The 21,719-nt window shown below is 36.0% G+C and overlaps 2 protein-coding genes across 2 annotated transcripts in view; both read left to right on the plus strand.

The window, feature by feature from the left end:
• LOC118010863 (transmembrane protease serine 11E-like) overlaps nt 1–10,857 on the plus strand; it is a 44,979-nt gene extending 34,122 nt beyond the window's left edge. Inside the window, exons 10-11 of the mRNA XM_035005574.1 lie at nt 79–221; nt 10,696–10,857. Coding sequence (XP_034861465.1) covers nt 79–221; nt 10,696–10,857 — 305 coding nt within the window. The remainder of the gene's footprint in view (nt 1–78; nt 222–10,695) is intronic.
• A 9,820-nt stretch (nt 10,858–20,677) lies between these two features.
• Nucleotides 20,678–21,719, plus strand: part of LOC118010864 (transmembrane protease serine 11B-like) — a 31,253-nt gene continuing 30,211 nt past the window's right edge. The window contains 1 exon segment of the mRNA XM_035005575.1: nt 20,678–20,733. Within this exon segment, the coding sequence (XP_034861466.1) occupies nt 20,678–20,733 (56 nt within the window).

Below are 21,719 nucleotides of genomic sequence, written 5' to 3' on the forward strand. Positions count from 1 at the left end.
ATCCAATAATTATGATTTTCTTGAGGTTTATAGAGTATATGTATATATACAAATATAAAGACTATTTTCTCCCTTTAGGTGGTAGTCAAAATCATCTTTGGCAAGTACAAGTGGATCTCATAGACACTCAAACCTGTAATGAACCCCAATCTTACAATGGTGCCATAACTCCTAGGATGTTATGTGCTGGCTCCTTGAAAGGAAAAAGAGATGCGTGCCAGGTACGTGGTTTGACCTATTAGTATGCTGCAGAATTTTTTGTTCACTTTTTATTTTGAAATCATTATAGATTTATAGAAAGTTTACAGAGGAGTCTCATATATTCTTCACCTCATTTTCCCCAAACATTACATCTCACATTCCCATAGTATAATATAAAAGTTAAGAAATTGACATTGGTGCAATGTGTGCTTCTAGTCAATGGCATTTTGTTACATGGGCAGATTTGTGTAACCATCACTGCAATTGAGAACTATTCCATCACCACAAAGATCTCCTTTATAGTAACACCTACTTCTCTATCACTTTCTTTTTTTTCTTAAGTTTTTATTTAAATTCCAGTTAGTTAACATACAGTGTAATATTAGTTGCCAGTGTACAATACAGTGATTCAACAATTCCATACAACACCCAGTGCTCATCACAACAAGTGCACTCCTTAATCTCCATCACCTATTTCACCCATTCCCCCCACCCACTCCCCTCTGGTAACCATCAGTTTGTTCTTTATAGTTAAAAGTCTGTTTCTTGGTTTGCCTCCCTTTCTCTTTTTTTCTCTTTGCTTTTTTTGTTTCTTCAATTCTGCATATGAGGAAATCATATGGTATTTGTCTTTCTCTGACTGACTTATTTCACTTAGCATAATACTCTCTAGCTCCATTGATGTCATTGCAAATGGCAGATTTTGTTCTCTTTTGTGGCTGAGTAATAGTCTATTATATATATACTACATCTTCTTTATCTATTCACCAGTCAGCGGACATTTGGGCTGTTTCCATGATTTGGCCATTGTAGATAATGCTGCTATAACATTGGGGTTCATGTATCCCTTTGAATTAGTATTTTTGTATTCTTTGGGTAAATACCTCATTGTGCAATTGCTGGATCATAGGGTAGTTCTATTTTTTAACATTTTGAGGAACCTCCCTACTGTCTTCCAGAGTGGCTGCACCAGCTTGCATTCCCACAAACAGTGTAGGAGGATTCTCCTTTCTCCACATCCTTGCCTGCACCTGTTGTTTCTTGTATTGCTGATTTTACTCATTCAGACAGGTGTGAGGTGATATCTCATTGTGGTTTTGACATGCATTTCCCTGATGATGAGTGATGTTGAGCATCTTTTCATATGTCTATTGGCCACCAGTATGTCTTCTTTGGGAAAATGTCCATTCATGTCCTCTGCACATTTTTAAATTGGATTATTCATTTTTTGGGTCTTGAGTTTTATAAGTTCTTTATATATTTTGGATGCTAATCCCTTATCAGATATGTCATTTGCAAAAAACTTCTTCCATTCTGTAGGTTGCCTTGTGGTTTTGTTGATTGTTTCCTTCGTTGTGCAGAAGCTTTTTATTGTTGAATAATTGATGAAGTCCCAATAGTTTATTTTTGCTTTTGTTTTCCTTGCCTCTAGAGACATATCTAGAAAGCAGTTGCTATGGCCGATGTCAACCCTGTATCACTCTTTCATCACTAACACCTGCCAATCATGAATCTGTTTTCCATCTCTACAATTTTGTAATTTTGAGAGTGCTATATAAATAGAATCATACTTATGTAGCTTTTTAAAGAATTCCATTTTTATTTATCGATTAGTATTTTTGACTAGGCTATCTCTGTGGAAAAATTTTTGTGGTTCCTCTAAGTTGTATATACATAACTTATCACAATCTACTGGTGTTGAGATTTTACTAGTTCAAATGGAGCATAGAATAGAAAACTTACCTCCCCTTAAGCCTCTTTACCTTCCCCCATTTATAATGATAATATTGATGTAAACTTTAATATTTCATCTACATCACATTGAGAACCACATTAGATAACCTTTTTGCTTCAAGTTCCAAACATAACGTAGAAACTCAAGAGTAGAAGGGAATTTTATTTATTTATTTATTTATTTATTTATTTATTTATTTATTTATTATTTATTCATAATTTTGTTCTTTATTCCTTCCTGGTTTTCTAAGATATTTTTTATCATTCCTTTTCTGTTTTAGAAACTTCCTTTAGCCTTTTTTTTTTAGTGTAGATCTGCTGATGACAAATTCCTTCAGATTTTCTGTGTGTAAAATTCTTTATTTCTTACTCATTCCTGAAGCATAATTTTGTCAGATATAGAATTTGGGATTGACAATTCTTTTCTTTCATCATTTAGATCATGGCTTCTGTGATTTCTGGTGAGAAATGTGCTATTTACTAGAATTGTTTTTTCCCTATAGATGAGCTGCCATTTCTGTATTGTTGTGTTCAAGATTTTTCTTTGTCTTTAGTTATCAGAAGTTTGATTATGTGTCTTGGCATGGATTTCTTTGGGTTATCCTGTTTGGTGTTTACTCATGTTTTTTACTTATTTTTTATTTAATTTTTAAAAATTTTTATCAATAAATAAAATATCTTTACTCAGCTTTTGGATGTGCAGATTTATGTCCATTGACAAATTTGGGAAATTTTCAGCCATTATTTCTCTGAATGCTTTCCCAGCCCCACTTTCTTTTTTGTATCCTTCTGGGAGTCAAATAATAGGAATGTTAGTTCTTTTGTCACAGGCTCAGAGGTCCCTGAGCTTTTGTTTATTTTTCTCCCCCATTCCTGATTCTATTGCTCAGACTGGATAATTTCTTTTTTTTTTTTTTTAAGATTTATTTATTTATTTATTTGACAGAGAGAGAGACAGTGAGAGAGGGAACACAAGCAGGGGGAGTAGGGAAGGGAGAAGTTGGCTTCCCATGGAGCAGGGAGCCTGATGCAGGGCTTGATCCTAGGACCCTGGGATCATGACCTGAGTGGAAGACAGATGCTTAACAACTGAGCCACACTCAGCGCTGTGTGCCCCCAGACTGGATAATTTCTATCATTCTATCTTCAAGATCACTGATTCTCTTTTCTGTCATCTTTGTCCTATTGAGCCCATCCAATCAGTTTTTTGATTATTGCATTTTTCAGTCTAATATATTCATTTGATCTTTCTGTATATCTGCTATTTCTTTGCTGAAACGTCTTGTTTTTTAATTTGTTTCAAGCATAGTGGTAATTGCTCATTAAGACATTTTTGTCATGGCTGCTTTAAAATTTTGTCAGAAAATACCAATATCTGTATCATCTCAGTGTCAGTATCTGTTGATTGTCTTTTCTCATTCAAGTTGAGATTTTCCTAGTTCTTTGTATGGTAAGTGATTTCCAGGTATATCTTGGACATTTTGAGTATTATAAGACTCTGGATCTTATTTAAATTCTTCTGTTTTAGCATGCTTCCTCTGACATAACACTGGATGGAGTAGGTAGATCCTATCTCATTTCCTACTCATCCTCCTTTGACACCCAGGTAGGGGAGAAGAGCTTTGTTACTGCTGGATGGAGGTGGAATTTTAGGCTCTGTATTAAGCTTCCTCTGATATCACTCTGGCTGGGAGAACCTTGTTACTGTTCCCTTTGTGGCCTCCACAGACATCATGGGGTAGTGGTCTCATTACTGTTGGCAGTGGGGAAAGCCCTGACTTTCCACTAGGTCTCCTCTGACATCACCCTAACTGAGTGAGAGAGGTAGGCCTCATTTCCCCTGAGTTGTAATCTATGCTTCCCAGCTGGTCCCCATAAGAAAGAGAGAGAAGAGTTTCATTATCATCTGGCAGAAATGAAAGTCTGGTTTCCAACTCAGCCTTCTCTGGTTGGGGAGTGGGCCTTCTTATAGCCTGGTAGGGATAGAAATCTAGGCTCCCTACTTTGCCTTTGCTGATGGGGGTTGGGATGGGGCCACAGTTTTTTCTGTGTTTGGCTGGAGTAGAGCAGATATTATCTAAAAGTTTTTTGTTCTCCATAGTTTGCCCCCTTTTCGTTTCTTTGACTGGAGAGAGAAAGCTTTTCTTGAGGCTTCTTTTTCATCTGTATCTGTTGGCAGGTTGCTAGATTGACATTTTTTTAAGCTCTATGTTCAGGATAAGTGGAGGAAAAAAGTAAATTCAGGGAGCTCACTGTTGTGTCATTCCTTGAGTCCTAAGGTTCCTAGCTTTCCTGGCTTCTTCTATCTACCTTTCAGAATTTTTTATATTTATTTCTAAAGTCTGGTTTTTAAAAAATTAATTAATTATTATCTTTTAAATTTAGTTTGGGTAAAAAAATAAGTAATTCTATTTTATCTTGGTCCAGAGCATAGACATCATTTTGAACCCTGCTTTTGCTTTCCAGTATATAGGCTAGCACCGTCAACGTGACTTTGCCCACTATGACAGCTATGACCTCTACGTCTTCATCCACATTGCTGATAGAATCAAAGCCAATACTGATTCCTTGGGTACACCTGTAAATACTCCTATAATTTTAATAGATCTTATGTTTAATGTGCACTCCTCTAAGCTTCAAATTGGTTTTGAAATTACATGTTATTCTGTATGTTTTCCAATCTAGGTCCATACAGTGGCATATCATTCATTTCTAAGAATTTTTTTTCAGGTTTTCATGTTTTTTCTCTCTCACATACACACTGCACCTGTTTTTGTTTGTTGTTTTTTTGCTTTCATTGGTTTTACTTCACTTAATCTATGACCAACTTCACCATCGTCCATTCCCAACTTTCACCTCTGGGTCAGTCAGTTCAGCATTGTTCAATCTGCTATATTAAACTCTTTCACCCAGTTAACCTTTCTCCACACTCCTGGCAAACACTCAAGATTAGACTTAACTCATTGTGTTTCTTTGTCTCCTCTGAGACCTTGATTATTCCTGGAGGAAGACATGGAACAATATAGATTGGTCCCGTTACAAAATTCTACAGAAAATTCAAAGTTGATCCTGTGAATAAAATACTAAAATAAAACCAATTTAATACAAGAGTCACTTGAAAATATACACATAATCTTCATTATTTGCAGATACTGTACTTCTGAATTCACCTATTTGCTAAAATTTGTTTGTGAACCCCAAATCAATCATCAAGGCACTTTTGTGATCATTCATGAACACATGCAGAGTGGCAAAAAATTTGAGTCACCCAATGCGCATGTTCCCACCTGAGGTCAAAAAAGGAGATGGACTGCCTTCTTGTTTCAGCTTTCACACCATAAACTTGTGTCCCTTTTTTGGTCTATTTAATGCCACATTTTCCTCATTTTTGTGCTTTTGTTGGTGGCTTTGCTGTTTAAAATAGTCCCCAAGTATAGTGCCGAAGTAAAGTACAAGAAGGCAGCGATGTGCCTTATTGAGAAAATACGTGTGTTAGGTAAGCATCATTCAGGCATAAGTTACAGAGCTATTGGCTATGAGTTCAACATTGATGAATTAATAATATATCTTAAATAATGTGTCTTTAAACAGAAACATACATAAAATATGGTTATGTGTTGATCAGTTGATGAAAATATGACCAGAGACTCATGGAAATCAAACCCTTTATTTCCCCCAGGAGGCAATGATTCAGTATTCACTAATTCTGGGTTTGTGGCAACTTCATAAAAAACAACTCCTGTGAATAGAAAGAATCAATTATATTTTATTTGGCTTCTTGACAGTCATAGAATCATAGTTTAGATATTCTAGATGTTCTGTTGTCTTAATCTCCTTCATCACATTTGCCTCTAACTTTACTAAAACTTGTGATTTTGCATTTGTGATCATCATTTATGATCTCCATTCAAATATCTCAGCTTCTATTTATGGCAACTTCCTTCCTAAAAGTCTGAGAGGAGTGCACATTAAGCATACAGCTATATGCCTCTTTAGTATTCTAAATTTTTTATTACAGAAAATTTCAACTGTATGCATAAGTAGAGAGAGCTGTATAATGAACCCCGATGTACTCATAACCTAGCTTCAACAATTATCAACTCATGGCCAATTTTACTTTATCCTTATATATCTTAACACAATCCTCTCAACTCTTCCTTCCCCACCCTATTTTTTCAGATCTTTTTTGAAGTAAATCCCAGATGTCATATAATTTCATCTGCAAATATGTCCCTTACTGTCCAATGCCACTTCTATGATGGTATTAGGTGTGAATGTTCCTTATACATTTGGGGAATTAAAGAGAAGGAACTAAGTTTAACTCTGATTACAAAACCATGCTTTCCTATCTCTGGAAACCATTTTTTTTCCTCTCTCTGGTACCAGTTTTTTTTTCCCATTTTATGTCTAGTGTCCACAATTTTTGACACTTGACCAGTTCCATATATTTTAAAGATCTCAAAAATCATCAGTAACATCATATGCAAAAATCTTTCCTTGGATCTCCTACTCTTTCTCATCTCAGTGCCATTTGGCTATTGCCTCTTTCTTAAAATATGATTCTTCTTTGAGTTCTATGATCCTGAAATATGCTGATTTCCCCTCCTCTTTCTCCCATCACTCATTTCTGGTTCCTTGTTTTGGTTTCTTTTTCTCCCCCCCTCTCTAAGACTCACTATCCATCAAGACTCAGGTCTTAGGTGAAATTTTTCTCATTTCTCTATATACTCACTGAAAGAAACTATCTTTTCTCTGAACTCAGCTGTCTCTTTAATGACTTCCAAAACTACATAATCAGAATTAAACTCTTGCCCAATTCAGTCTCACATTTCCACCTACTCCAAAACCATTTTCATTTATAAGTTTTAATGTTCAGTATAAGACTAAAATCTGTGTATGTGCCATCTCAAACTCAACAGGCATTATGACACATTATAGGCATCCTTTGAAGATATCGTGGGTTCCATTCCAGACTACCACAATAAATCGAGTCAAATGAATTTTTTGGTTTCTCAGTATATATAAAAGTTATGTTTACACTAGACTATAGTCTATTAAGTATGCAATAACATTGTTTAAAATAACCAATGCACATACCATAATTTAAAAGTACTTTATTGCTAAAAGTTGCTAATCATCATCTGAGCTTTCAGTGAGTTGTAATCTTTTTGCTTCTGGAGGACATTGCCTCAGTGTTGATGGCTGCTGACTGATCAGGGTGGTGGATGTTCAAGGTTGGGGTGGCTGAGTTAATTTCTCAAAATAAGACAATAATGAAGTTTGCCACATAGATAGATTTTCCTTTCATGAATGATTTCTCTATAGCATGCGATGCTGTTTGATAGCATTTTATCCACAATAGAACTTATTTCAAATTGGAGTCAGTCATCTCAAACTCTGCCACTGCCTTACCAACTAAGTTTATATAATATTCTAAAACCTTTTTTGTAATTTCAACAATCTTCACAACATCTTCACTGGGAGTAGATTCCATCTCAAGAAACCACTTTCTTTGTTTATCCATAAGAGGCAATTCCTTGTCCATTCAAGTTTTATCATGAGATTGTAGCAATTCAGTCCCATCTTCAGGCTCCACTTTTGCTGTTTGCACCATATCTGCAGTGACTTCATCCACTGAAGTCTCAAACACCAAAGTCATCCGTAAGGGTTGAAATCAACTTCTTCCAAATTCCATTTAATGTTGATATTTTGACCTCTTCCCATGAATCATAAATGTTCTTAAAGGCATCTAGAATGGTGATTTCTTTCCTGAAGATTTTCAATTTAAAACTCTCTCCATATCAAAAGTAAGTGTGTTTGGTTTCTTATCATTCATGTATTCACTGGAGTGGCCATTTTAATTTCCTTCAAGAACTTTTCCTTTGTATTAGTAACTTGGATGTTTGACTCAAGAGGCCTAGCTTTCAGCCTATCTCAGCTTTTGACTTGCTTCCTCATTAAGCTTAATTATTTTTAGCTTTTGGTTTAGAGTGAGAAACACACAACTTTCCTTTCACTTGAACATTTAGAGGCCATTGTAGAGTTATTAATTGGCTTAATTTCAATATTGTTGTGTTTTGGGGAGTAGGGAGGCCTGAAGAGAGGAAAAGAGATGGGGGAATGTCTGGTTGGTGGAGCAGTCAGAACACACACATTTATTAAGCTTCCCCTCTTATATGGGCACAGTTCATAGCACCCCAAAACAATTACAATAGTAATATCAAAGATCATTGATCACAGATCACCATAGTAAATATAATAATGATGAAAAAGTTAGAAATATTGCGAGAATTACTGAACTGTGACACAGGGACACAAAATGGAAAAATGACACAAATAGAGTTGCTTGACAAAGGATTGCCACAAACCTTCTATTTGTAAAAAATACAGTATCTGTAAAGTGCAATAAAGAAAGCATAATAAAGTGAGGTATGCCTATATCTGTTTTTCCATTTTCAAGTTTCTCCTTTATGTTACTGGGTTTCATTATTGTTGAAGTCTTCTTTTACTCTTAGATCTTCTTCACATATAATCAGTTAAGTCTTAGGAGATATTTTTCCCCTTTACCATGTTTTTCAAATGTATCTCTGACCCCATTCTTTCTGTTTAACACCCTAGTCTATTCCATCATTACTTCATATCTTAACCACTAAATTTGCTTCCTGGTTTGGCTTCCTAGTTTCAAAAGTTTCTGTTATGATATGTACATTCTTGATTAAACTTCCTGTTTCTCACTAAACCACTCACTAAAAAGAACAGGATTTATGGAAAAATAGGGCTAGAGACAGACCAACAGAGCCCTCAAAGGCTCTGCAACTTTGTACCCAGAGAATTAACAACAGCAGCAAAATTGTATCTCGAAAAATAACTTGGAGAGTGTGGGCAGGCAGAATGCCCAGGGTGGCGGGTGGCTGGTGGCTGACTTAGGGTTTGTTAAAAACGCACAGGAACGACAGAGTGGAAGTACCAGCTTGCTGGGGCTGAGACAATGAACATGCAAGAGTAACCCTGAGCAGAGGAGAAAGTGCAACCTGCCAGGATCCGTGAACGGAGTGAGGCTGTGGTGTGCTTCTCTGGCAGGGGAAGTCCAGGGCACAGGCACTTTTTAAATACTTTCTTTAAGTAGAACCCCAAGACTCCCTATTCAGTGGGGAGTCTGCTCCTCCCTCTCTCTCTGCCCCTCCCCCAGCTTGTGCTCTCTCTCACTCACTCTCTCAAATAAGTAAATAAAATCTTTAAAAAAAAAAGTGAAGCCCCAAAAACCTCTGTCTGTGCAACGGCTCAGTTGAGAGCTTTTTCCTCTTCTTCTGAAGATTATAATTCTACTCTCATTATTCTGGCTTCCCTGCCGAAGACAAAACACATATAAACCATCACAATTTCTAGCTTATACTGATATAACTCCCCCATTCACCCATCATGTGTAAGCTAACTAGTTTTAGCAGGACAGACTATCTTTTGAAACTTGTTGGTGGACATCACCTGATGCACCTTGTAAGGTTGTTAAGTACACTGCTATCTTTTTTCCTTAATTACGTTATTTTCAGACTCATTTGCACCTTTCTATTAAATAGATTTAAATTTTGTGATCTCTGGAATCGTCTATTTCTTCATCCTGATCTGCTCTGCTTTCATATAGCCTTGGGCTTCAATTATCAAAATGATTTATTTGTATGCTACCTGAGGGCAAGGCTCATGTATTTACACTCTTTTGACATCTCCTACGACTTTGAGGATATAGGTAAACACTTATTGTTAATTGATTTAAAAATTACAGACACATTATTACAAATTCAGTTCCTATTAGTATTACTTAATATTTTTACATGAACAAAAGAAAATGCACAAGGAAGTTAATATAATGCAGGGGAAGAAATCTGGGCTTCTGAGTTAGATTGCTCTGGATTCAAATTCATTTCTGCCCCTGAATAGCATGTACCATCAGGCAAATTACTTAATTTCTGTGAGTTTTGGTTTCCTTATTGCTAAAATGGAGAAAATGAAACTTCACATTTTGTTGCCAGAATTACACAAGTTAATGAGATAATATGTAATTAATTAAGAGCTCCATAGAGTGCTGAACACTTAATGGGTGGTCAATATTAGAGACCCCAGGATTTTGAGGAAAAATCATCCTGTACCTTGTTTTTATGACCTGCATAAAGAAACAGCTCTTTAGAGTTAACAAGGCTTAAATAATTGGAATTTCTGATTTTAAACATGTATTTACTAAGTTCTGATTTATGGCAGGCTCCATGCTAAGCACTTTATACTTACTGTCTTACATAATCTTCAAAATTATCACTGGAGGTAGGTATTATTAAGAGCATTAAATATGTAAATTAAAGGTCTTAGCCCGCTGGAAGAGCAGACTTGAGATTTAGGCCCAGGTGTCTGACTCTGTCTGACTCTAGTGTCTGTGCTTTTTATCAGTAATAGACTTGTCACCATTCTTTTGGGAGCAATGTCACACTGATAAGGAATATGAGGAATTATCTTCTCAGATATACCAGATAAGAGTATTGTTATCCAAAGACATGGTGCCTTTAATTTCAGTGTACTGACCTGTGAATGTAAGCCAATACTCTAGGTAGTGGACCTTCTCCCTTATGTGAATTCCTGACATGGAGAATTGCTTCTGCATTTGAGAACACTGAAAACTTTTGAATACCACCCCTTTCATTAAACTCGTTAGAAAAATAAAGAATACTGCTGTAATGAACTGAATTATTAATTACTAATCTCTCCCTTCTCCTGTAGGGTGACTCCGGAGGACCACTGGTTAGTCCAGATGCTAGAGATATCTGGTATCTTGTTGGAATAGTGAGCTGGGGAGATGAATGTGCACAACCTAATAAGCCCGGTGTTTACACTAGAGTGACTGCTTTCCGGGACTGGATCCGTTCCAAAACTGGTATCTAAGAGAGAAAACCCTAGTAGAATGGAGCACATTTTTGTGTATGGGCCATTCTCAGAGATACAGAATCACAGAAGTCTTGCAGGTCCCTCAGATCTGACCCATCTAACTAAACTGTCTGCTTGATGCATATATTTCCTTCCTAACTCTGCTCCACACTAAGCATCCTGCTTCTGCAGATAGATTCTGTCCCACTTTGCATTCATTTGTTTTCTAGAAGTTTTGTCATCAAAATTTTGGCTTGTTGACATAAATTTCTTATGCATATCTACAATTTGAAGTGATTCCTTCTTTCATTTCCCCAGTTTCTCTCTTCTTAGTAAATCTCCACTTTCAAGGTGCAGGACAGAGTGAAAGGAAATGTAAAAAGGAAAGAACTACATTTTTATGTACAGAGTATTAGGAGGTTTTTTTTTTTCCTTAATGGAATAAGGAAAATGATCACATTCATTATGACAGGTCAAGCAAACTGACCTCAGAACACCAAAGACTTAATGATGGAGAAAGAATGGGAATTAAGGAAATGCACAGAAACCAAGATATAGTTTTATTTTCATTTCTAGCTAACAACTACAGAGATAAGTGTGGGGATGATTCTGTTTTCCTGTGGCCTACAATAATTACACAAACTCTATATAATGTACTTGTTCTAAGTTAAAGCAAATAATATTTATTCAATATTGCACTGTTGAAGATATCAATATATAATAATAAAAATATCATCCATTTGCTTGCTATTATGATAGTTCATGAAGAAGGGGATGATGGGAAAATAATATTACTCAATATATTGCAAATTCTTTTAAAATCTGAGGCCATGAAAATTCATTTGAGAACAACCAGTATACCTTATGTGTTAAGATTTTTTGTTGTTGTTGGATGGGAGAGAATGAAGAGAGAATCAGTCCAAACTATTGAATGAAATAGGATTATCACCGAGTGCTTCTGTATTTGTGTTTAAAGCTTTTTCAAATACAAAGCCTTGAAGGGAATAAGGTCCAGGTGTTAGTGTGTATTTATAGTCATGCAAATGGAGGCCAGACCTCCATTCTGAGATATGGGCACATCTTTGCCTGCTACTGCATTTCTGGCCCATGCTTGGACCCCTGGCCTATTAGACTTATTTGGGCTTAGATGGGAAGATATCATAGGAATTTATCCTGGAAGCTGCCTTCCTGCTATGTCTCGTGTAGCACTGAATTGCTAACTGCTTGCAGACAAAACTGAAGAGTAAAAGCCAAATATCAATCACTTTCATAATTTTAGTTTTGGTGAATAACTACTGAACAGTTAGAGACACAGCATGCAAGTGATTTAGGCCTTATGAAGTTAGTTATAACTCATGCCATTACATATGTTAACATGGTGAGATTTCACTAAATTTTTCCATTACCCTTGCCTCCTCATCCAAGTTCTCTATTGGACCATAACCACTTTGAAAACCAACATTAGTAGGAAAAATTTGACTTTTACTAACCCAAATAATATTGGCATATGAACTGGTAAGATTTAGGTGCTTGGCTAAAATAAAATGGAAACTGACATGAATTTACAGTGTGAAATATTTTCCATAGATTATTTTTGTTTCATTTAATAGATATTTTGAAAAAAACAAAATTGAAGCAAGTGGTGAATTTTAAACAGTTTTAAGTACATTTCAAATGAAATCACTCAGTGTTCCATTCCAAATGGATTCCCTTGTTTCAGTACATTCTGCAGTTGGGCCTCTAGGTGGCACCTGTAAGCTGTAGGAAGATCTAGGGAAACCGATGTCTGGATCTTCAGGTAATAAAAAACGTAGTAGAAATTCTGTATTAGGGTCTTATAAAACCAACAGAATACAATTCCTCTTTCTGAAGTCACTTAAAAATGAATACATATAAATTGACATCATTATTAATATTTTCCAGGTTTCTGGAGGTAATTTTCCAAACTAAATATTTATAACATGTGATGTGAGTAATTTCTTCTGCAAATAAACTTGAAGAGACTTAAATTAAGGAGAAATTTTAGAAGTTTAATTTGACAATGGCATCATAGTCCTCAGAGAAATATTTTTGATACTCTCTTTTACAAAAAATTGAGAAACAGAGGTTGAGTCACAGTGAAAATATGGGAACAGTTCAAACTTTATGTGCACAAAGACATAGATAATACAGTATATCATACTTTTAAATTATTTCTTTTGAAAGATAACATGTAAAGAGTTTCAGCATTCTTGAACATGTCTATTTTAACTATCTCATTGGAGAAAGCTAAGAAGTCATGACAGGAATAATATTAATTGTACAAGAGATAGGGAGTTCCTTCTATATCTTTTATCCCTCTTCCCAGAGTATCTAGTATAGTGCTCTATGTGTGATTGGCTTTCAATAAGAATCGTTTTATTTTTTATTATGCAGAAAACATAGCTTTATTATTGTTTAAGAAGCAATCCAGATTTTATATTAACGGTGTGACTTAAGCCAGCTGATTAAACACTCTAAGCCTCAATATACTCACTTACAAGACAGGGATAATGATATTTACCTCGAATGATTGATTGTAGGGATTAAAAAGATATAGTGTTTGAAAGTGCTTAGCACAGTTCTTAGAATAGTAGGTGCTCAAAAAATGGTAGCTATTATAACTATTGTAATTAAACTATAGTCTTGTTTTAAACAATTGGTACTTGATCATAATAGTTTGAATAAATATTTTTGAAATGAAGAGACAATTAGACTAACAGAATGGGCTGGTTTCTTGTTTAATGATGACTCCTCCTGGAAGGCTTCCGTGACTCCCTCAAGTGGATATAACATCCTCTTTTCTGAAATTCCTTACCATTTAAAAAAAACCAAACAAACAAACTTAAAAAAATTTTTTTCAGAAAATCATAGATTTACATACAGTTGTAAAATATAATACAGAGAGGTCCTGTGTATCCTTCACCTAGTTTCTCACAATGGTAAACATCTTGCTTAGTTATAGTATAATATAACAACCAGATTGAGATAATCCTTCAATCTATCAATTTTATTCAGATTTCACTGGTTTTAAAAATATGCAATTATATGTGCATGTGTGTATTTAATTCTATGTAATTTTATCATGCGTGGACTTGTGTAACCACCACCACAGACAAGATACAGCATAGTTTGATCTCGAGGATCTCTGAAGCTACCCACAGCCACCTGGTTTCCTCCCTATCCCTGTCCTCAGTCTCTAACTCCTGGTACCACTAATCTGTTCTGTATCTTTATAATTTTGTCTATTTAAGAATGGTATATAAATGGAATCATACAGTATGAAACCTTTAGAGGTTAGCTTTTTAACTCAACATAATTTCATTGACATCAATCCAAGTCATGTGTCTCAGTGGTTCATTCTTTTATTGCTGAGTAATATTCTATGGTAGGGATGTACCACAATTTGTTTAACCATTCACTCACTGAAGGGCATTTGGGTTGTGTACAATTTTTACTATCATGAATAAAGCTACTATGACATTTGTGTGTTGGTGTGTAGGTTTTTTTGTGAACATTCATTCCTCTGGGATTAATAGCTGAGAGTGCATTAATGGTCATTTGGTAAGCACATGTTTAGTTTTTTAAGAAACTGCCAAATTCTTTGCAACTGGTTTCTTAACATTTTTTTAATCTCTCTGTACATACACACTCTCCCCATGGCTTTTAGATATGTATGAATAGATCTGATTTCAACAACTAGTCCCCTGAGGTAGGGACCATGATCAATTCATTTTTATAACCTTCACAGTTCATAGGAAAGTATATAATTTATGGTGTAAACTCAATAAAGATTTATTAAATAAAGAATGAAGGTAGTAATAAAATTAAGCAAACATAGAAATACATGAGAAATTTTTTAAAAGGAATTACTTTGAGTAGAAAAAAAATAGCAGTATGGGGGTGCCTGGGTGGCTCAGTCAGTTGAGCATCTGCCTTCGGCTCAGGTCATGGTCCCGGAGTTCTGGGATCGAACCCCACATTGGGCTCCCTGCTCAGTGGGGAGTCTACTTCTCCCTCTGTCTTTCACCCTGCTCCTGCTCTCTGGCTCTCACTCTCTCAAATAAATAAATAAAATCTTTAAAAAAAATAACAGTATTGCCTTCATGAATGTATTAATGCCATAATTTTTATAATTCTGGGCTTTAACACAGTACCTCCAAGTGTCTCATATTGCTTGATAAATAATCTTGCTCTCCACACTTTCCCACGTGGTACACAATCAAATACAGATTAAAAGACATGGATTATATGATGATCCTATCCTTGTGCCTGTTTATTTCCTGATACATAATGTCTTTAATGGTTTCCTGACACATCTGTATCAATTTCTATGCTGTACTTGTGGAATGGATTTCAGTATAAGGATATACTTCGTAAATATTTGTTGGTCTCAATTTTAATAACCATGACTGTCATTTTTTTGTCCTAATAAAGTTTTTAGCGTACAACTCTCAAGGTGGAGGGGAAGACAGAGGCCTGTGACATGCAATTAGGAGATGTTCCTTAGCACTGATCCATTTCCATTAATCAACACCTCTTCGGCACAGCTGCAGCCAGCTTAAGTAAATACCACAGTCAGTCACTATAATTACTACCCTGCACATACCTTTAACTTCCGTACTTCTCTCTTGCTTCACTAACCTATGACACTTGCTTTTTACCACAACCCTGATAAAACCCAAATCTCCACCTGCCATTGAACATGTTTGGAGAAAAATACAAAACCACACTGACAGGTCTAACGTCAAATTCAGGATCACAAACCTCCAGTACACTCAGTGCTTCCCCAGCATCATATGACCCTTCGCTGTTCACCCTCCCATTCTTTTATTTATTTATTTATATTTATTTATTTATTTTTAAAGATTTTATTTATTTATTTGACAGAGAAAGACACAACGAGAGAGGGAACACAAACGGGGAGTGGGAGAGGGAGAAGCAGACTCCCCGCCGAGCAGGGAGCCCGATGCAGGACTCGATCCCGGGACTCCAGGATCATGACCTGAGCCGAAGGCAGTCACCTAACCAACTGAGCCACCCAGGCGCCCCACCCTCCCATTCTTTTAGATGTCTGTTTCACATCTTTTCTTCTCCTCAATTCCCCTAACACCTCCTTCTCCATCCCCATTCTCCACAGATGATCTTGCTTCTCACCTCCTTCACTGAAAATTGAAACATTCTGAAGAAACCCTCCACCACCTCTATTCTCATGTCAGCAGCTGCTCCTGCACATTTGGCCTTCCTACCTGTTCCCCCAGGTGCTCTGATCGAAAGCCAATCCCTCCATCTATACACTAGATCCCATCTTCTCTCACCTACTTAATTTGTTCCAGCAACTCTTCCCTCCCTTTCCTCCTTTGTCATTTTCTTTTTGTTACGTCCTTGATCTTAAACAAACAACAAGCACACATACACCCAAAAAATTGTCTTGACTCCACTTTCTCCACCAGTCACTGCTCCAAGACTTTGCAGGAAAGCTTTTTGAATAAATCGGTCTGTATTTACTATCTCCTATACCTCTTCTTCCGTTATTCCTTAAGCACATTTCGATCAAACTTTGGCTCCAAAATTTCACTAAAACTGCTCTTTGCAAGGACATTAATAGTCCCCATGTTGCTAAATATAATGGTAGAGTTCTCATCTTAAATGTCTCATCAATAGCATTTGGCACAGTTGATCTCTGCTTCCCCCTTCCTAAACCTTTTTTTTTTTTTTTCAGGGCAGTGCATATTTCTGATTTCCTACTACTCTCAGACTTTGTACTCACAGACTAGTCTCATCTTCTGGTTGCCCTCCTTATCCTTGACCCCTAATGTTGGCTGACTCCAAGGCTAAGACCTTGTAACTCTTTTTGATGATCTCATTCAGTTTCATGTTTTACTTTTTTGTTTGTTTTTTGTTTTTAAGATTTTATTTATTTATTTGACAGAGAGAGAGAGAGCACACAAACAAGGGAAGTGGCTGAGAGAGAGAAGCAGACTCCCCGCTGAGCAGGGAGCCCAAAATAAGGCTCAATCCCAGGACTCTGAGATCATGATCTGAGCTGAAGGCAGATGCTTAACCGACTGAGCCACCCAGGCACCCCCAGTTTCATGGTTTTAAATACCATCTACATGATGACATTTCCAGATTTTTATCTCTAGCCTAGACCTCTCTCCTCAAATCCAAATTCCTATGTCCAATTGCCTATTGTATCTCCATTAAGTTATCTAGTAACCACTTCAAATACAATGTTTCTTGTCTCCAAACATGTGATACCCACTATCTTCCTCACCTCAGTCAATGCCATTCTTCCAGTTCTTCAAGCCCTAAAGCTCTTGACTCCTTTCTCTCATATCCCACATCTAAAAATTTTCTAGTATAATAACATTCTCTAGAATTTTGCCTAAACTCAACCTCACTTGTCAATTGTTTGTAAATTAATCATCTGCTTCCTTTTGAAAAGACTATCATTTGCCACTTATTTCATTCTCTGAAGCTCCAAAATTCCAGAGACATTAGCTTCATTAGTTCAATAATCGTTTTCAACTGTTTTTACTACTGTGGAATAGAGTTCATTCTGGAAAAATAAACAAGAAAACATTTATAGTAGCACAGTAGCTTCCTAAAATCTTTCATTCCATTTGAGCTTCTGCTATTTACAATTAGCTTCCTGTTCATGGTTGTCAAGGCACCTCAGTCTGCAGCTTACTTTGTTTGTTTACTGAAATATAGTTGCCACACATTGCTACATTAGTTTCAGGTGTACAACATAGTGATTTGACAAGTTTATACATCATGCTATGCCTACCATGAGTGTAGCTACCATCTGTCACCACACAACACTATCACAATACCATTGGCTATATTTCCTATGCTGTACCTTTCATCCCTGTGACCTACTCATTTGGTAACTGGAAACCTGTATCTGCAGCTTAGTCTCTTTAGACAGCAATTGGAATAATCAGCTTGTCTGGGCTTTTAGTGACAATAATCGGTCTCTAGTTTTCTCAGCTGCCAAAATTTGTATTTCCAGCTACAACCTTTTCAGTGAATTCCAGTCTCATATAAGCAATTGCCTATTCAGCAGCTCCCCATAGACCTAAAAGCCCTCTCTAATGGAGCATGTCTAAAAATGAGGTCTTGATTTCCAACTTCCATTCCACATTTTTTCTGAGTGTTACCATCTCAGGGACATCACCATGCACCCAGTTGCTCAGACCCCAAACTTCCCACCCCATTCCATCCATCAGTGGATCCTACCAACTCTACTTTCAAATATACCAGACTTCAACAATTTCTTACCACCTCTGAGCAGTCCCAATAGCCATTTTTCTCACCTGGACAACCACAACAGCCTTTTAAGTTTCTGTCTCTTGCTCCTACTCAGCCCTGACATTTAGTTTCTTGCTTCACACAGCTGCCATTTGGAGCCTTTTGAAATATAAGTTTGATCACATCATTTTCTGTTTTAAAACCTTATAATGGCTTTCCACCAAACTTAGAATAAATTTCAAAGTTCTCATTACATTCTATAAGGTTCAATTAAAAAAATTAAGGCAAAATAAGAAAAGTGACTGTCATCTCTAGATCAGTGCTATCTAAGAGAAATATACTGTAAGCCACACATGTATTTTAATTTTCTAGTAGACACATTTAAAAAAAAGTAAAAAGAAACATGTGAAATTAATTTTAATGATGTATTCTAAATCCAATTGTGTTATTGTGATTTATAATAATCAATATGTATTTGGATTCATAAGGGCCAAGGGCAGGTGGTCGCAAGATGGGCCACCTTGGCATGAAGATTATTTTGAATTAAAAAGCAACCAAAACCCAGCAGATTCAAGAAGAGCTCTTTACGTCCCCCCCTCAACTGCCTAAAAAGAATTTAGAAGGATCAACTGAGGTGCCTTGACAACCATGATAGATAGAGAGCTATCACCATAGCTTCATTATACTATGAACTAGGTATGGTAGAAAGGGATGAACCTAGAAAAGCCTTCCCTTTATTTCTTCAGACTTGCCTAAGGGGTGCCATAGTTTGCTTATCCTGAATTGCAATTTCTTTACTACTCCTAATAAACTCTTTTTGCTGGTAAAATAACTGGCCGTTTTATTTTTAAGATTGACAATACAGCCACAGTACTTCAAAATACTGGGCTTATTTTATTATTTCTGCAATAAGATTTACTGAGGATTATTCAAAGGCTTTAGTAGCTTAAAAAAATTTTTATTTCAAATTAATTTTTGACTTATAGAAAGTTGCAAAAATAGTAACAAGTATTCTCTTGCATGTCTAAGGCAAATATTTTGTATAACCATAGGACAACTACCAAGAACAGGAAATAACATTAGTCCAATATTATTAGTTAAACTACAGACTTTATTTGGATTCGTAAAAAATCTGGCAGCTGGGTACCCAAGGGTATACTAATAATTTCTTTTACTACTTGCAGTACCTGTCCAAAACCACTGGTCTCACCCTTTCAGGGTTAAAACCCTTTACAATTTTAAAGGAAATACAGTAACTTCTTTAGCTCCTGGGTTTTTGCTGTTGTTGTTGTTATAACTCATTTGAATACTCTTAGAACAATGTTTTTCACACTTTGGTGTCTATAAACTTACCAGGAATATTTGTCAACAATTTGTCTTGGACCCCATCCCCAAACCCACATACAGTTGGGCTAGGGTGCCTAGGAATGTGCATTTTAAACAATCATTTGCTGGTGGATCACTCTTTGATGAACATGGGCTTGCAGGCAGATTGGGCAGAAATCAATGTAGTATACTGGAGGGGTTTTGGAAGATCTGTCATTAGTTATCTTTCAACTTGATTTTTTTAAAGAATGACTCACTAATACTTTTTAAAAGAAGTTCTAATATCAATTCTTATATTTTACTATTAAAACAGGCATGCATTACCTGGTTGAACACATTACTTATTTTTTTTTCCTGATATAAATTGTCATCCTATCAGGTAGCTACATGATTCAAGAGAGAATGGGGATAAGATACAGGGTAGAACCCCAGTAGCCACAAACCCTGTAAAGTGTCTTCAAGGCAATAAAATCAATCCTGTTGGCAACCCAGCCTCCAGAGGTGGGGAAGAATATAGCTCACACACAAAAGAAGTTAGTATAGCTCCAAAATGTTTGTAGCTTCCCATTTTTCCCTCAATCTTATATAGTCTACTATGCAAGTACACATCAGTTGTTGTGTATTTATGCACCTCCTTTGGTGCATAAATTCTACATCTACATTTTGCTGCATTGTCCTCCTATATACTTACTGGCCACTTAGAAACTTTGTAGGGCCAATCATATATTTGAATACAATAAAGCACCATATTAATAACAGGACTATTATCTTAATATATTTTCATGTAAGCATATATAACTTAATAATTTAACTTTGTGACATTCAAGAAATTCACAAAACATTTTCAAAGAAACAACTTGTAGCAGAAAACACACACAGCAATGATGCCTTTATCAGCACTAGAATATTTCTATTAGTGCTAGCACTTGAGGTGGTGCAAATGAATTGACACTACTGATATTCAGGTTTCTTCCTGAAAAAGGAAGCAGACTGAGGAGAAACACAGAAGCTATTTTATAGTGGATGCTAAAAGACCACGTAACACCCATAAATGCAGATCCCTCTTCTCTTAATATTTTAGGTATTTAATTATTTTTCTAATTTAATTTCTATTTCCTAGGCTTCTAAACCATACTAAACATAGGAATAATGAAATAAAAGTTTCCAGGATTTTAAATAGGAAATATATTATTCGCTGAAATCTCACATTTTCAGCGGCATCTATATATGATGAAACATGTCTGAAGAGAGTGAGGAGGAGAGTAAAACTGCTGCCTGTAAATTGGGAAGACAGTATTGGCAGAAAATGGAGAGAAGGATAATCTTCACTATTTACTACTGATGTAATTCTTGACATTAAGAAGCAGATTCTAGAATTCTCTTGGATTTTGTTTGAAGTTGGAAAGTTCTGTTTGTCAGACATGGTTCATTTTAACTTTACCTGGTAATTAGGGTAAATCTGTGTTAGCTAATTGGTTTTATCCAGAGAAAAGTGAAACTTTTCCTATCTTTGTGTAAAGATGTTGTTTTGCAAATAGGAGCAAGGTGTCACTGAAGTTAGCCTTCTACCCTCCCACAGAAATTGGGAGATGGCAGTGTCACCTCTTCTATTTACATCTCAGAGATAAGGCTCTCAGGTCTTTGAGAAAGGCATTCCTGGATCATAAACCTGACAAAAAGGCCTATGTAGTTGTCTTATGTAACTTAGGTGTAGAAATGAACCAGCAACTGCTATAATTTAAAAAATAAGACAAATGGTACAGTATCTTTAAGACTTTTTTGTTATTATCTCTTTCCTGAACAAAGGTATGGTTTTTGTTTTGTTTTGTTTTGTTTTTTTGAGTAGATGAAGATCGTGTGGCTACTTTTTTAATCTTCAATTGATCTTCAATGAGGATCAATGGGGCATGTATGTGATGTTTGCTTTGTAAGTGCCATTAGGTAGATTTACTATAATTTATTTAACCACCCCTATATTGATAGATACTTCAGTTCTTTCTGGTTTCCTCTAACTAATAGAATGCTGCAGGGAACATATTGTATTTGCTAGATAACACAAAATTGTTATAACATTCAAAACAAAAATGCATAATGGCTCAAGCATAATAGAATTTTATGTCTTGCTCACATGATTGTCCAAGGCAGGTGTTCCAGATCATCAAGTGGTTTTCTCCAAAAAGTGTTTCAGGGACCCAGGATGCTTCCATCATGGAGCTCTACCATCCATTAGGCACACTTGTCATTTTGTATTCAGCCTGCAGAAGAAGAAAGTGATCATG

Source organism: Mirounga leonina, unplaced genomic scaffold (genome assembly GCF_011800145.1).
Source record: "Mirounga leonina isolate KUSES-001 unplaced genomic scaffold, KU_Mleo_1.0 Mir_129, whole genome shotgun sequence".
NCBI classification, from domain to species: domain Eukaryota; kingdom Metazoa; phylum Chordata; class Mammalia; order Carnivora; family Phocidae; genus Mirounga; species Mirounga leonina.